The 16,915-nt window shown below is 43.2% G+C and overlaps 1 protein-coding gene and 1 non-coding gene across 2 annotated transcripts in view; one reads left to right on the top strand and one right to left on the bottom strand.

The window, feature by feature from the left end:
• The window catches only part of Rab8b (RAB8B, member RAS oncogene family), a 73,216-nt gene that overhangs the window by 17,193 nt on the left and 39,108 nt on the right, over window positions 1-16,915 (bottom strand). Inside the window, exons 2-3 of the mRNA XM_052712963.1 lie at window positions 3,025-3,085; window positions 132-192 (exon numbers count right to left, since the gene is read on the bottom strand). Coding sequence (XP_052568923.1) covers window positions 132-192; window positions 3,025-3,085 — 122 coding nt within the window. The remainder of the gene's footprint in view (window positions 1-131; window positions 193-3,024; window positions 3,086-16,915) is intronic.
• LOC128105590 (U6 spliceosomal RNA) lies at window positions 9,296-9,402 on the top strand. Its single transcript, XR_008216385.1, has one exon. It is a non-coding gene; the product is annotated as a U6 spliceosomal RNA (small nuclear RNA).

A 16,915-nucleotide genomic window follows, 5' to 3' on the forward strand; every position in this document is an offset into this window, starting at 1 on the left:
CTCCAGTCAGGACCAAGCTGGTGCTGCTGAATGAGGCAGTTCTAGACTCTAGCTTCGTAACTATCTATATAGGCATGAATACCCCTATTTGATTTTCACCTGAAGGGTTAGAAACCCCAAAACTCACTCACCATGGCTCCTCTATAGTATGCTGTTGTAATTGTTCGAAATCTTTCCTGGCCCGCTGTGTCCCTAAAATTGGAAACAAAGAAAGGGAAGAGTGACTTTAAGTTACCAGCAACACAGGCAAGGGCCCCAAGTTATAGATTCTGATCTGCTCTCAGTGCAGTGGAGGCGGGAAAAGGAGAATGAGGCACAGAGACAGCACACTGTGCCTTGAGAGGGGGTGCAGTGGTGTCCACAGGTACTGCTAGAACCCACAGTGACTTGGATGAAAAACTGGGACTTGTTGGTAAAAGCAGCAACAGGGAAATAGACAGACAGGTCCCACCGGAACTGGCATGAGGGAGGCGACAGAACAGTTCTAGATTCTTGGCTCCCGGAGGCAGCGATGGCCCTTTCTCTGAGCACTACATGACTAAGGTACTGTGCTTTCTTGACTGCATGTGTGATTTTGTACAAAGCAAACTACTGAACTGGACTTACTACTGTGTACATTCTGCTCAGCAGAGCAGAACAAAACACGTCTCCTCCAGAATACCTTCAGAGCACAGTCTGCAGTTAATTCCACAGGAACCTGGAGTTCAACATCATGCTCCAAGTTCCCAAAGACTAAACATAAACATCTCAAAATTACATAATCTTTCACCTATTCTTCCTTTTGAGTTGATCACATACCACTAAAATATATATTACAGGATGGGAGTGTAGCCTACCAAGGTCTCAAGTTCCATCTCTAGCAGCAAACCAGGGCTGTGTGAGCAGGAGCATATACCACACCACACCACACCCACACACATACGCACACACGCACATGTGTACACACACACACACACACACACACAAAAAACCCACACACACTCTTTCTCACTCTCCAAGAAATGTTGACATTTCTAATTAAATTTATAGGCTAAATCCTACAAAGGAAGCCAAATTTTCTTAATATTTAGGGGAAAATCACTATTTTAAAATTTGCCATTTATAGTCAGAATTAATTCACTTCCTGTTGTACTAAAACAAACTAAATTATACAATTTAATTGCAAAGAAAAGAGAGAGGTATTTGTAGAAATATATTGAAAACCTAATACATACTAAACCCTACCAAGGAATGAAGGTTCAAAAGAAATACAGTCAATTAAAGCAGTAAATACCTTAATATTTATATCTACTTTACAAAATACTTTACCACACATGATGCCCACTGCAACCCAGCATGAAGTGGGGTGATGTTATCATCTTAATTCTGCAAGATACAATAGGCTCAGGAGAGTTATGGTCCCGTTTCTGCCACTAAACAGCTCACAGCCTTGAATGAGACTCCAGTATTGCAAGTCTCAGTGGCTGAACACCGGGATGGGACACACACCAAACATGTATCTTGGTATTCTCTTCCCCACCAGCACTAGGAAAGTGAGGAACTTATTCTGTGTTTAGCAAACAAGGAGGAACACAGACGCCAAGTGCCTTTGAGTGGATTAATCACATTTCCTTGACACAAATATACTACTAATTTGGACCTAGCGCGCGCACACGCGCGCGCGCACACACACACACACACACACACACACACACACACACACACACAGAAAAAATTTTAAGGGTGAATGTGTTTCTCTGAGTTCTGTGATGGAACAAGGGGTGTATGTGTATGGAAATAATAGCTGACAACTTACTGCTTACGAGTGGCATCGGCAGTATAAGGCAGACTGTGGGATTGTGCCCTCAAACTATGGTATCTGATGCTATCTCTAGGTGGATAGTGACAGAATTAAGTTAAAGAACACTCATGTGGCATCCTTTGGAGAACTGCTTGTGGGTGTGTGTGGAGGGGAACCCCATATACATTTGGTATCAAAAGTGTTTAAAATTTTTAATTTGTTTTTTAAATTCACAGTAACCTGAAATAAGACAAGGAGTTACTTATATTCTTCCTTATTTCTCAGTTAAATAGGCTCTACTTAATAAATTATAAAACATCAGGGCTATAGGGGACCTCTACTCTTATCAATCCAACTTATTTACAGGTGAGAAGAAGCAGGGCCTGAGAAGGCGCAATGGTTTGGAGAAGTTTCTCCCAACGACATTTTAAAGGCTTGGGGTGGTGATACTAGGAGATGGTGACATCTTTAGGGGACTGGGCTTAGGGAGAAGTCCTTAGATCACCAGGAGCACTTTCAAGTGGACTGGAGGGCCCTGGACCCTTCCTTCCTTCCTAGCCCACAAAGCAAGCAGTTGCTTGCTCTGCCACGCATTCCCTGCCACTGCTATTCGACCTCATCAGAGACCCAAACCAATGGTCCTACAGTGGTTCCGCCTAACCGAGGACTAACTGGACCAGAGAACCAGTGGCTCAAGGTTTTTTTTGTTTTGTTTGGTTTTTTGTTTTTTTGAGACTGGGTTTCTATGTGTAGCTCTGGCTGTCCTAGAACTCACTCTGTAGATCAGACTGGCCTCGAACTCAAGACCTCCACCTGCCTCTGCCTCTTGAGTGCTGGGATTAAAGGTGTGCGCCACTACTGCCCTCCAAGTATTCTTAGTGATGGACAGAAAGCAAGAGCTTTCCCTGAAGTCCTCAATTTAGAATACTGTGACTGGAAGTCCATGGTCTGGGACACTCAGCCATTTTACTGCCTCTTGAGTCACAGCTGTAACTGTAATGGAGAAGTAGTTTCTGCTTTTCAGCCTTTGGAAGAATGGGCTCTGGACCTCTTCTGGCTCAGTCTCTGCTCCTCGCCTCCCGACTCTGCCACAGAAGGATGTGCAGCACTTACTCCCCTGGGTGTTTGCGAAGGGAAGGTCTGAGGGATTGCACGATGTCTTTAACACCCCGATTCACATTTTAACCCCACTTTCAATTTCCAATTCAAATAGAAACTCCATGTGCCTTCATTTTTTTACTTACCATATCTGAAGTTTAATTTTCTTTCCATCGAGTTCTATCGTTCTGATTTTAAAATCAATTCCTGCCAGAAAACAAAGAAGGATATGCTAAGTTCCTCAAATTCAATCCAAGTCTTATTAGGGAGGGAACAAAGATTTCTATTGGAAAAAAAAAAGCTCTCCAACGCACTGGAAAATGTGAGCACACAGAGGGTGTGAATGGCATGTTTCCTCTGAATACAGGCTGGAGAAAGGAATGCTAATCACTCTGCAAAGCATTCCCACACATGTGAAATGCAGGATTACAGGCCTCATTATTTGGGCACAAATGGACCACATCCTGCAAAGTTATACAATTCAGAAGGACTGAGAACATAACATATTTTCTCCTTCCTGAAATACATATACACAATGCTTTCAGTCTTCATGCCCCGACCTTTCCCTACAGAAGGCCATGGGGCCTCTTTAAAACAATTGTCTTCCCCTCTCTTCATTTTAGTCAGAACCTGCAAACTTAAGAAAAAAAAAATGAGACTCTGCCCAGCTGCTGGCAAGGGAGGGAAGGCTTATTCTATTTATACAATTAGCAGGGACTTCATATACTTCTTAATAAATGTCCTGATGGTTACTGTCTGCAACTGAATAGCAGCATGGTTTTTAGCCCTGGCCACACTTCAGAATTCCAGAGAGAAACACAAGGACAACAAAGAACTCGCCTGACTAGGCCTGCCTCCTCCAACATCTGACACGCATTTAACCAGTCACAAGCTGTTCTCCAAACTACCAGTGTAATGTGAACCCGAGGCCAAAGCGCACCAGGCCTGAAGGGTGACACAGGAAAGTCCTTTGGGACTCTGTCACTTCAGAAGTTCAACATCTCCTCCCCTATCCGCACCCCATGACAGCTTGAAACTTCACAACTTACTGAGGACTTATTCTACAAAGGAGCACAAAACCCTTGCCTTATCAGCATGCTTTAACATTTGTTAGGAATAAAGCTGCTTTCTAAAAAATAGGCCTCATTAGCTCAGGCTGGCCTCAAATCACTCTGTAGCTGAGGATGACCCTGAATTGATCTTCCTGCTTCTCTACTTTCCAGGTGGTAGAACTGCCCATATGCACACCACTCCACCCCGCCCCACCAGCTTACGAAGTGCTGGATAATCTAGGGCTTTTGACATGCTGGGTAAGCACTCTCCCAACTGAGCTACAGCTCCAACCCCAGGAATAAGGGCTCTGTGGGGATCAGAGACTAATACAGCTGGACAGCAATTTGCTAATCCTCCTCATCTGGCCACTCAGCTGTATTTAGTTTTCCCATTCTTTCACCTTTTAAAACACTGAACTCAGTCTCCCATCCTCTTCAAGAACACATATAAACTGTGTATCCTATAAATAGTCTTCAACAGTATCCGTAGCATTTGGAGCGTGGAGGGGTATCATGCAGCCATGTATAATACCTCTTCATAGGGAGGTGGAAAGCACCCAAAAAGCCTGCTTCCCAGCTCCAGCTTTCAGTAATGCATATGCATAAACCAACTGGATCTCACCCTCTCCTCCGGGTGGTACTTTTCCATGGGAGCCTTTGGAGCTTTCCGAGTGTGGAAACAGACAAAAATGCCACCCAGGCTGATGTATCAAACTAGCCTCTTCATCATTCTCCTCTCTCACTAAGGCCCTGGACTGTGAGCAAATACAATCTGATCCCAGTGTTCCCAGGTTACACGGCTCACATTTCTTCTACAGCGGTTGGCATTGCAGGGGCAGCTGGTAATGTAAGCAAAACTTAGCACCGAAGCATGACTATCAGTGTCTGCCCTCACTTGTTTCAGATGTAGACACTAGTTTTTAATGTGACCTGAGTTTTCAAAATACCTCCAAATCCGGTGTAACAATGACCCTGTAGAAATCCTCTTTTGAACAGGCAAGGTAGCTAATGGGTAAGAGAACTTGTCAATCCAAGCTCAATGCTGGATCACACAGTGGAAGGAGAGAACTAAGTTGTCCTTTAAGTTGTCCTTGGACTTCCATCCATGGGAGTGGCAGGTTGTGGGGCCACCCTCCACAGCAGACACACACAAAACTCAAGTGCAAAACAAATTGACAACATAAACTTTCTTCTACTCTGTATCTCTTTTTGGCCTCCACATCAAGAACAAGCCTAACACCCAGTAGGCATTCAATAAATGTCTCTTGAAATTAACATTCAAAAATTTTAATTATTTCTAATTATGTGCATATATTTGTGTGTGTGTGTGTGTGTGTGTGTGTGTGTGTGTGTGTGTGTGTGTGTAGAGGCCAAGGATGTTGATCCCCTGGAGCTGGACTTACAGGTGGTTGTGAGTCACCTTATATGGATACAGGGACTTGAACCTGGTGGTGCACGCCTTTAGTCCCAGCACTCGGGAAGCAGAGGCAGGTGGAGCTCTGTGAGTTGGAGGCCAGCCTGGTTTACAGAGTGAGTTCCAGGAGAGCTAGGGCCATGTAGAGCCTGTCTCAAAAAACAAAATAAACAAAAGCCCCAACAGCCTGGGTCCTCTGGAAGAGTATGTGAACTAAACTGATGAGCCACCTCTCCAACCCAGAAATTAACATTAGAAAACTCAAGCCTTTCCAGATCAGAGAAATAAAGCCAGGAGAAGGGGTAAAGGGGACTAGAGGGTAAGAAGTGGGGCTTCAGATCTGCAAGTTCTGAAGAGTGCCTCACACAGTCAGAAAGACAGTACCCACCACGGAGCTGTACACTTCAAAACGGGAAGGCATTGGATTTGTGCAGCGTATCACATGAACTCAAGCCAAAGTTGGCTTGAGAAAGCCTCCATTCTCAAGTGCTCTAATAGATGGAAAAAACACAGCCTAACTCGGTACTAAGCTAACTCAGCAGTTTGCTTTATAAGGAATAATGGTCTCAGGTAATCCCATCAGCCCAGCTTTAGTCAAACTAGGTTCAAAATGAGGCAAATGCCAAGTTCTAGTCAACGAGCTGTCTCTGCACCCCACTTCCTTTTCTGTAGCTGTTGCCCAGCCATGTGGCAGGCAGCCCTAGAGTATCACTGGACCTGCCCTGTTCTAGGGGCCAACTGATTTATGAATCCTTCTGGGCTCATGAAATGTAATTTGTTTAAACTTGCTTTTCTTTCTTTCCTCATTGTCATCATATGTGTGAGAAAGAACTCTAGTGTGCACCACAGCAGAGTGTGGAGGTCAGAGAAGTGGAGGTCAGAGAAGGACTTCCTTGTGAATGGTGGTATTTGGCATTGGTTCAGCTGCAGAGTACGGAGGATTAGCCAATCAGGACCTTTCACTAGCCATGGAGGGTATCAGAACTGAACTGGGAAGTGAAAGACCTAGACAGGAGGCCTAACTGCTCTGGACTGCTGTATCCTCAACACCAAAAAACCACGCCAAACAAAGCTGGGGAGCAGGATGCTGGGGAGCTGGCCCACAGCTGGAGAGCTTGTACTGCTCTTGCAGGACTCTTGTTCAGTCTCCAGCACTCACATTGGGTGGTTCAGAGTTGTCTGAAACTCCAGCTCTAGGGAATCTGACACCCGCTTCAAGACTGTGGACACCTGTACTCATGTACACGTACACACACACACACACACACACACACACACACACACACACACACACACATCATTTTTAAAAAGAAATAAAAATATGGTTTGGTTTTGGTTTTTTTGGAAGTGCTGGGAGGGAGGGCACGTGAGTCTGCTCAGTGGGTCAATTGCTTGTCTTGGGAGCATGAGGACTGACTTCCAGCCAGGCTGGGTGGCTTGTGCTTGTGTTTCTAGTGCTGGGGGTGGAGACAGCCAGGCAGGTCCCTAGGCTCACTGCAGCCATCCTAGCCTTACCTGATGAGTCCAGGCCAGTGAGACATCCTGTCTCCAAAAACTATATGGATGACACCTGATGAACAACATCCACAGTTGACCTCTGGCCTCCACATTCAAGTGCACACACATGCGTATGCCCCCCAAACACACACACACATGAATGCATGTACTCATAATAGTTACAATTATGAGAAATCACTCTCCCTTAAAAATAAAGATATTTATAATTAGTTTGACAATAATATCAATAGAAATGTAGTGGATCAACATTCTCTTTAACATTTAAAGAAAAGATACATTTCTGAGACTACTCCAGGGGTTAAAAGAATAATTACCAATAAAATTGGATCAGTTAGGATATTTTCAATGGAAGGTAACAGACTTCAAGTCAAGCTAGTTTAATGTAATCTGTTAACTCACACAGTAAGCCCAGTGGTGGCTGAGGTTCAGGGAAGGCTAGGTCTAGAGGTTCCAGCTCATTTCTCTGTACCTCCCTCCGCTCAGTCCTTCTGAGGATCAGGTTTATCCTCGGACTGTTGTCAGCTCCTGACAACAAAGCAAGAAGAAAACAGACCACTTCCTATCCTCTCTTCCAACACACATGCCTTCACGACTCATTTTCCTCTTCTTCTCCTTCCATCTTCTCTCACTCTTCGCTTTTTTTGAGCATGTGTATTCGTGTGTGTGTGTGTGTGTGTGTGTGTGTGTGTGTGTGTGTGTGTGTGTATGTGAAAAGATCAGATACCCCTGGCACAGTCCATGTATCTATTTCCTGGAGGTAGGGTGTGTCCCAGTGGGGGTCTGAAAACAACTTGTGGGAATCTGGTCTCTCTGTGAGTCCCGGAGGCTGAACTCAGGGTGAGAGGCTTTGCAGTGTTCGACCCATCTCACCCCTCACCATCTTCTCCCCCGCCCCTTTCTCTCTGTCTCTCTCTCTCTCTTTCACCCCCCCCCCCCATCTCTCCCGAGACCAGGTCTCTTACTGGCCTGGAACTTGTGATGAAAGGCAAGGCTGGCTGGCCAGGGAGCCCCAAAGTTTCACTTTTGAGCATCAGGAGCTCAAAACACAGGGTTTGTTTGTTTGTTTTAAACATACGATTGAACTCTGGTCCTTCAGGTCCTTGTGTTGTGCTTGGAAACTTCCCAACTAAGCTCCCTCTCCAGCCCCTCATGTCTCATTTCTCAAGGGCTTGTCATAGGGATGTCATGTTCTGGTGGGCTAAGGCCAGATTTCTGCAGTAATCACTGCCCTGGGACTTACCAAGACTGAACTAATCTAAATTCATCCCAAGATTTAGATCAAGGCCCATCCTTGAGTTTACTGACACTGAGTACTTCCCCAGTACACAGGGCTACTAAAGACAGAAGGCCTGCTTGGCATGAGTCATATCTTTTTATGATATTCAAATATATCTCATTAATGAAATGTCATGTTTGTGTCTGTGTGAAATGGGCAAATCATAGCCTGTGTCACCACCCCCTGTCAAGACCATGCCTCCATTACTATCAGCTGCTGCAGTTCTCTGAGGGTAACCTCACCTAGTGCTCAATCACCGACCAGAAGTCAAAAAGGCAAGATGGTGAGCAATCCTCCAAGAATCCGACACATCCTCTGCTAACTTGAGGGTCACAGCCAGGACCGTCCTCCAGCCCTCCTGGCTTGTTCCAATTCCCCAGTGACTAGAAGCTGAAAGGGGAGGAGTAGCACAAAGCCAGCACCAACAGTCACAGTGCAGGCCTCTGCGGGTGCTTGAACATACAGCCAGGCAAAAGGCCCTTACACACAGATAAAATGAAAATCTTTTAAATAATAAAATTGAAGAGAACAATACATCTCTAAAAACAGCTTTCTGAAGCACTATATTTAGGGTCAAAAGCCTCTTCCTGTTTCAATAGACTTTTAAAGAGCATCAGATTTTGGCAGCAAAAAATACAATAATTTGTGTTCAAAATGACAGCTGTGTATCACCCTGACTCATGAGCACTCCATGACCCACCCACAGGCTATGTGAGTGTGCCTCACTCAGCTGGCATCTACCTCAGGAGACCAGATTCCAGAGTTGAGCCTACGGTGCTCAAATGCACCCAACAGGATTTTTTTTTTTTTGATGGTTTTAAAAGACTTAGCTTCCCCATTAATATTTATCTATTCAAATAACACAGGAAACATATTGTAAGAAAATATTCTCAAGGGATTCAAGGTCATTTTCATTTTGACAATTTTTTTCTGAATGGACTCTTTATGCTAAATGGCTGCTTACAACTGATCATGTTATTCACTATAAGGAGGCAGAAGAGGGGAGAGAGGACCACAGAATCACGGGCCTGGAAAGAATCTTGGAAATTAACAGCATAGGTTTGCTTTTATGGCTAAAAAAATGAACCCAGACAGATGCAGGAATTTAATCAGTCATAAAGACCAATACAAATGGTGGATTACAAATTAAATTTCATGTGCTCGCTTCAGCAGCACACACACTAAAATTGGAACGACACAAAGAAGATCAGCATGGCCCCTGAGCAAGAATGACATCCAAATTTGTGAAGTGGTCCATATTTTATCCATTTGGCACTTCATCTTGAAGTACTACTGCCTTCCAAGGGAATTATTAGAGATGCCAGCTAATGTAACAACGAGATTTATTTTTTTTTTTTTCGAGACAGGGTTTCTCTGTAGTTTTGCGCCTTTCCTGGAACTCACTTTGTAGACCAGGCTGGCCTCGAACTCACAGAGATCCGCCTGCCTCTGCCTCCCGAGTGCTGGGATTAAAGGTGTGCGTCACCACCACCACCCGGCTGAGATTTATTTTTTAAAAAACATTTCTGGGGTGTGTGTGTGTGTGTGTGTGTGTGTGTGTGTGATATGATTATGGGCTTTTAGGCCATGATAGATATGTGGAGACTGGAAGACAACTTTGTGGGCTCCACTTCTGTCCATCTTTATATGGTGATCAAGGTCAGGTTGCCAGCCTTGCACACCACAGACACTTCCACCGAGCCATCTCACTGATGCTCATATAAGATTAGTTGATACATTACACCAATAAACTACTGTTTCCTTCTCAGATTGTAGACATACTGTCATCTAACAGTGGAGGAAAACAAGACAATATGTTAGGAAAGCATTCTGTGTGGGTGGGGGAACTGGATTAGATTAGAGTCCTGATTTTCCATTCAATGAGAGAAGGAAGGAGACCCCCATTCCTTCCCTCATGGAGTAAGACAACAGGACTCGGCTAGCATCCCTAAGAAGAAAGCATTTTCTGGGGATACCCACAGGACACAGGGCTTCAAGGGACTAGGGAGGTGTGACGTGGAGTGCATGCTCATTCACAGTACTGCTTATAATACAATTCTCAGAAACCAGTGAGGCAGCTGAAGCCAGCTGGAAAGATGAGTTTCACCAGAACCGGGGAGGAAACATGGAGCCTAGCCCAACCCACAGCAGACAGACTTGACAAGGAAAGGAATTTGGGTGAACAAGAATGGGCCACCTTTCAACCTGCAAGTTAGAAATCGTTTAACACTGAGAAGGAACAGACTATTCCAAACTATGTTACACTGAAGTCAGACTAGTTGACAGATGAGCATAAACTAACCACCTCCCCCAGAGTAGAGAGGCTGCCCTGGATTAATGGCTGGGGAAAGGATGCCTGCCACTGGCTGAGTGTGGGAAGGACTGCTTTCAGGCTGGCCTTGGGAACTCTCCTGGGGAGTAGCAGGCCAGCCCTCCTGACCTTCAGCATGAGCTATGACTTGATGCATTCTGTCCTGTGGGTGCTACAGTTCAGAACTACACTCAGTCCTCTCCAGTCTGGAGACTCCTGGAACACTTGGGGATAGAGGGGAGGGGACCTGCTGCCTGAATCGTTAAAATGGGGTGTGCAGAAAGGTGAGAGGTCTTCAACTCGATTTTCCCTACCTGTTCCTACTGAAGTTTAGGGTTTTGTTTGGTTTAGGATCTGAGCTTTTGGCTGCAGGCACTAGAATGGTGGGAAAGAACATTATCTGGATCACTCAGCCTTTCCATAAATGATAGCAAAGCACAAATTCAAGGCTAGGTTTACTAAAAGCATTGAACATATTTCTACATGGATTGTCCATTCCCTTTTATGTACTTTAAAAGGCAGAAATTTAACATCATGTTTTTCAAATTAAAAAGGGAAAGATTTACTTTGGTTTAAAAGCACACTTGAAAACAGCTGGAACCCCAGGCTGTCTGCAAACGAGTTATGTGGTTTGTCTATTTACATTTCTGAGCTATTTCAGAAATGAGGAGGGGAGGCTTCCCAAATATTGAAGTCTACTTTAGAGAAATCTACATATACTCTCTTAATTTAAAATGTTGGTTAATTTTTTTATTTTACATAAATGGGTACCCTCAGAGGCAGGTCAGATCCCCTGAAATTGTAGGTACAGATGGCTGTGAGCTACCACATGAGTACTGGGAATCACACCCAGGTCCTCTGGAAGAGCAGCAAGCACTCTTTACTGATGAAACATCTCTCCAATCCCCTTGTTCTTGGTTTATGAGTCAAGAGTCTTGCTATTTGGCCTAGGCTGGCCTCAAACTCAGAATCTTCCAACCCAGCCTCCCAAGTGGTGGTGGTTACAAAGATATTTATTATTAGCAATTTGGACAAAGCACAGGCAGTTCATGCCAGCCACATTTGGCCTGTGCTTATGTGTACTTCCAAACATGGAGAATAATGGAATTTTAGAACTGGCTTCTAGGTGATTATTTAAAATCTAATTAGTGAGCTAGGAAAAAGTGAGCCACAGACTGCAGTTTTAAAATACTTTTTACAAGGAAAAGGGAAAAACCTGGAGAAAATGTATAAAAGTATATAAATGTATAAAAGAATTACAATTAAGAATGCTACTTGGATTTTAAACATTCTGTGAGTTTTTAATCTATTGTCACCGTATAGTCAGAGCTACTTACTTTTCTATCCTTATATTAAAATTTACTATTTGTCTTCCAGCTTGAAAATTTTAAAGTCTAATATTTAAGAGGCAAACATTTAGATAAGACTTTAGATGACCACTGAAAGCCATGCATATTTATATTAGCTCAGTTAAATCCACCCAAAGAGTAGATTTTTTAAGGTGAACTAACAAGTAGTCAGAAAACACAACTTATCATTTACAAAGACACCTGACATCATAAAAAATGCAGTAGAACTTTTCATATTTCTTCAGTTCTTCTACTCTATGAATAGGAAGTGGCAAACTAAGTCTCATTTGTGGTAGAAACTAACCATGACACAAATCACCACTTCCTGCTTGAAAAAGCTGCACAGTGTTATACTGTTTTAGAATTTTCTACTTATATCTAAATTAAATTAATTCAACGTGGCCTTCTTCATACGACAGTTGTACCCATTAGATCTGATCAGACTAACATGAGATGACAAATCAGGAAGATTTGTCTTTTACAAATTGGGGAAGAATCCTCAATTTTTCTTTAGGCCACAAATGTATATGACAGAATAAAAACACGACGGTTAAGCACAGATGAATTTGTTTGGCAGTGCTGGGGAGAGAACCCCAAGCTTTGGAAATACTAAGCAAGTTCTGGCCCACTGAACTAGGTCCTGAACCCGCATGTGTACTTTTATCTAAGAATTCGTGTGTATGTGCTTGTGTCTTAATTTCTGTGACCGCCCTGACTGTCGTGGGTTTTTGGAGGACTATGGAAGACTAGAAAGGCAAGTGAACGCTGTGTGTGCGGTTAAGAGGCCGTCCCAGTCGGAACTTTCTGACAGCAGAGCTGAACCACGTAGAACACTGGCTCAAGGTTTCCGAGGAGAACGATGGTAGCAACCAGGCCAGAGACACCTCTTGTGATACTCTGGCTGCTTTCTGCCCCTGTCCTAAGATCCTGCCTGAGGCTAAAGTGAAGAGTTTTGTACTAACTTTGTTAGCAGAGGTGATTTCAAGACAGCCTAATACTGACTCCATCATGTGGTTATGAGTGGTCACTTATACAGGTCTCCAATGAAAAAGAACAGGCAAGGCAAAAAGAAATAAAAATGTACACTTTGAGGAGAAAAAGTACATCAGGAAATTTCATGTTGGAGCCAAGTCTTATGCTTAAAGGCACAAGAAGTTTAAAGAAAGGCCTGGTGTTAAATGAAATAGAGAGAGTGGTGCATTCAGGGCAAGATCCCACTCCTAGTACCAACTTCCGTCTTAGTTACTTTTCTATTGCTGTGAAGAGACACCATGACCAAGGCAACTGAAGAGAAGAAAGAGTTTATTTGGGGCTCACAGTTCAGAATGTATATCATCATCATGGAAGCGAGCATGGCGGCAGGCAGGCATGACCCTAGAGCAGTAGCTCAGAGCTTAATCCTGATCCACAAGCACAAGGCAGAGAGAGCTAACTGGAAATGGCATGGGTTTTTGAAACCTTGTACCTGCACACACACATGCACCTCACACACATGCATACGCTCCAGTACTTATACATACACAGGACATGTGTCTCGAGTTTTAGTCTGGAAGTGACAGTGAGTCTGACATTTATCAAGAGGAAAGTTCAAGATTCTCTGTGAGCAAATGTTTTGTCTTCAATCAAATCTCTGTTCACAAAGAGATTTGTGAACTACTCTTTCTAGCTCCGAGATTTCCATTTTCTTCCCATCATTAATTCATGATCACTTCAAGAACCAAACTGCTGGAAAACGAAAGCAGCTGTATCTCCTCTGCTCCAACCACGGTTGCCAAGAAAGCCATCTCTGCAGCAGGAAAAGCCCTGTAGTGTGAGTCACCAGGCTCTCTAAGCCTAGAACTGCCTTGTCTGCACTTCAACAATCCAGTCAGGCCTTTTCACTTAGAGGGAAGGGAAAACTGCAGTCACTGAAGAAAAATGATCTCAAAACAAACAGCAAATCCCTCACTTTACACATTACTGCAATGGGGGAAAAACAGATGCCAATCATTGGAGTTAATTCTGGGAAAAATGACAACTGCATTCCAATGATGCTGGGAAAAAACATGCATCAAGACATGGGGTGGATCCCTTGGATCTGCCCAAGGACTGAACATTATCATACTATCCATTCATTTACAAGTGAGAAGCTGAAAAGAAAGACTAGAGGCCAGGGGTGGTGGCACACACCTTCAATCCCAACACTCAGGAGGCAGAGGTGGATCTCTGTGAGTTCAAGGCCAGTCTGGTCTACAGAGGAAGTTCCAGGACAGCCAGAACTACATAGTCAGACCCTGTCTTGAAAAAACGAGAGAGAGAGAGAGAGAGAGAGAGAGAGAGAGAGAGAGAGAGAGAGAGAGAGAAAGAGAAATAAGACTAGAAATAACAGAATTAAATCACAATATCACAATATGACAGTGCAAAAACTGAAAACACAGGATAGCCTGGTTCCCTCCCAGACTTAGTTCTTTAAATAGGAACTATAAAGAAAGAATGTTATTCATGACATAGGGCTGAAATAACCTTAGCAATAATTTGATTATTTTCTAGGAAAATTCCGAGTTACTTTATTTAGAAGAATTTTAGGTTATATAGTGCAAAATGAAAAACTTAGAAATTCACCTCATCCAGTTAATACCAATCAACAAATCTGGAGTGGGGAGCAGGGGAGGAAGGCCTGTGCTAAATTACTAGAGGTAGGAGAGGAATCTAAAGGCATACTCCTCCTGCAAGCCCATGGGGCTTCTTCCCAGCTACCTTCTCTGCAGAAACACGCAGTGCCTAGAGGCTATGAAATCAACCCAAGAGAAAACTCAGCGCTCTGAATCTAGTGGACAAAGCCTTTTCTTCATCAAACCAATGCCAAAGCTGCAGAAGTATAATAAAATCAAGCAGCCCTGTCAATCACTGCAGCTCGGACAACAGGTGGATAATTAGAACAAGCCACTGATAACAAGTAATGTTAAAACAAAAAGGTGGGGTATGTGACAGTAAATAAGACAAAATCACCAGAAATAACACAGCAGAACACTATTTTTCTAGTAAAAATGGAAAACTACTAATAATTACATCACTCTGATTTGTAAGCACATTTCCCTGTGATACAATCATTTAAAGCTCAGAGCAGGGAATGTCATGTCTGGAATCTGAACTGTCCCTCCCAAGTTCATGTTCTGAACACTCAGTCTCGGGCCTGTGGGTGGAATGCTCAAGGCTGTGGCTCCTTTAGAAGGTGGCCCAGCTAGTGGAAGTAGTCCACTAGGAAGGTCATACTCACCTGGAATCCAGGGTTGGCCACAGCATGAGGCACAGGAGGCTCAGGAAAGCAGCCATGACAGACTGAAATCCTCTGAAACTGTGAGCCCAAGTCAATCTTTTAAGCTTTCAAGGATCTGCTCACAACCACGCAAAAGTAATCAATACATTTTATAACCTCCACATACCCAATGATGCCTGTCTATGTATGGAGTCAGTTCCCACCTTAAGATGATTAACAGGGGGGCTGGAGAGATGGCTCAGAGGTTAAAAGCACTGACTGCTCTTCCAGAGATCCTGAGTTCAATTCCCAGCAACCACATGGTGGCTCACGACCATCTGTAATGAGATCTGGCACCCTCCTCTGTATATATAATAAAAATAAAAAAATCTTAAAAAGAAAAAAAAGATGATTAACAGTTTTTATAACTTTATAGGTGCTAAAGGAGTCTGTAAAAATTTCTTCCCTGGTTTAGCCTATAAAGCAAAAAAAAAAAAAAAAAAAAAGGAGAAAGAAGAAAGAAGAAGAAGAAAGGAAAAAAGAGTTTTTAATCAAGCAATTGACTTGATAAATCTAAGATCTTTCATCTACGTTCCAGACCCAGAGATCCAATCTAGTCTGGCCAGTGATGGAGATGAACACACACGTTTTCTTTTGTTCACCCAGCTAACTGCCTCCTTAAGCTTAAGAACACAAAGAATGAGGAACAACTATATTTAAGGTATAAAATGTGGGAGGTGTCACCACATGCTACAGCAGATTTAGAGTTTAATCCGTATTTCCTTATTTCTTTGCTGCAAGATTCCAGTATTCAAACGAGAGAGAGCGGGAAAGGAGGAGAAATCTTGCAACAGGCTCATGAGAGACATTTTACAAACTTGGTCTGACACCACGATGTTCAGAGAATCAATCATTCAGTACCACACTTCACAAATGGTCCGAAGGGACCAAAGATACATTTCAAATTCTTTTTCTGCTTTTAAAAAAAAAAACCGAATTTAAAGTAGGAGATTGAGATCAAGGCCCTTCTACCCCTCCGGTAGCTAAGAAGGGGCCACCCACACGGCTGCCCAGGCATCAATGCTTACTGTGATAGTATTCACAACAGCTAACTAACCTACGTATCTATCTGTCAATGGGGCAAAGGGCAAAGGAAGTGTGTAACACTGACACAATGGAATTTTTCTTGCAGAAAGAAGGAAGTTATGCTGTTGGCAGGAAGATGGGTGCAACTGGCAATAATCACAGTAGGTCAATGAAGGCAGTCTCAGAAAGATAGTCAGCCTACGCTCTCTCTCTTTTGTGGCTCCTAGACTTCAGAGATCATAAAATCATATGTGTATATATGACATGAAAGCAGAAGTAAAGCTATTGAGGGGGACAGTGGGGGCTGATAGGAGAGAGGGGAAGAAATAAGGACAACAGAGGAAGCTCAACATATATTTTGTACGACAACTTTAAAATATATATATATATATATATATATATATATAATATAAAATTATTTAAATGCACAGGTATTTCCACTGACTCATCCCCAGTCTTGGGTAGGAAAATTATTCAACTTATGTTGCCTTTTCTCATTCTTTCAAAACTGACAGTTCTTTCTAGATCTTGGAGATGTATGTTAACCCAGTGTCCATTAACACCCGCTTTCCTCAGGCTCATATTTCAATTTACAAAATATACTCTTTTTAGACATGTGTCATCCCCAGGCAATTAGCTGCCCCAACTGACAGGCATGTGAAATACAAAAGACTCATTTGGAGATCTCTAACCTGAGATTCTGGGCACAGAAAGAAATGGCCTTAATTATTACAATAGCTGGAGGTGAACAACTTTCTTGAAAATGGCTTTGTATGTCTGTCCCACCCTGCCCCTT

This window comes from Peromyscus californicus, unplaced genomic scaffold (assembly GCF_007827085.1).
Source record: "Peromyscus californicus insignis strain IS unplaced genomic scaffold, ASM782708v3 Scaffold_11__1_contigs__length_118956290, whole genome shotgun sequence".
In the NCBI taxonomy this organism is placed as follows: Eukaryota; Metazoa; Chordata; class Mammalia; order Rodentia; family Cricetidae; genus Peromyscus; species Peromyscus californicus.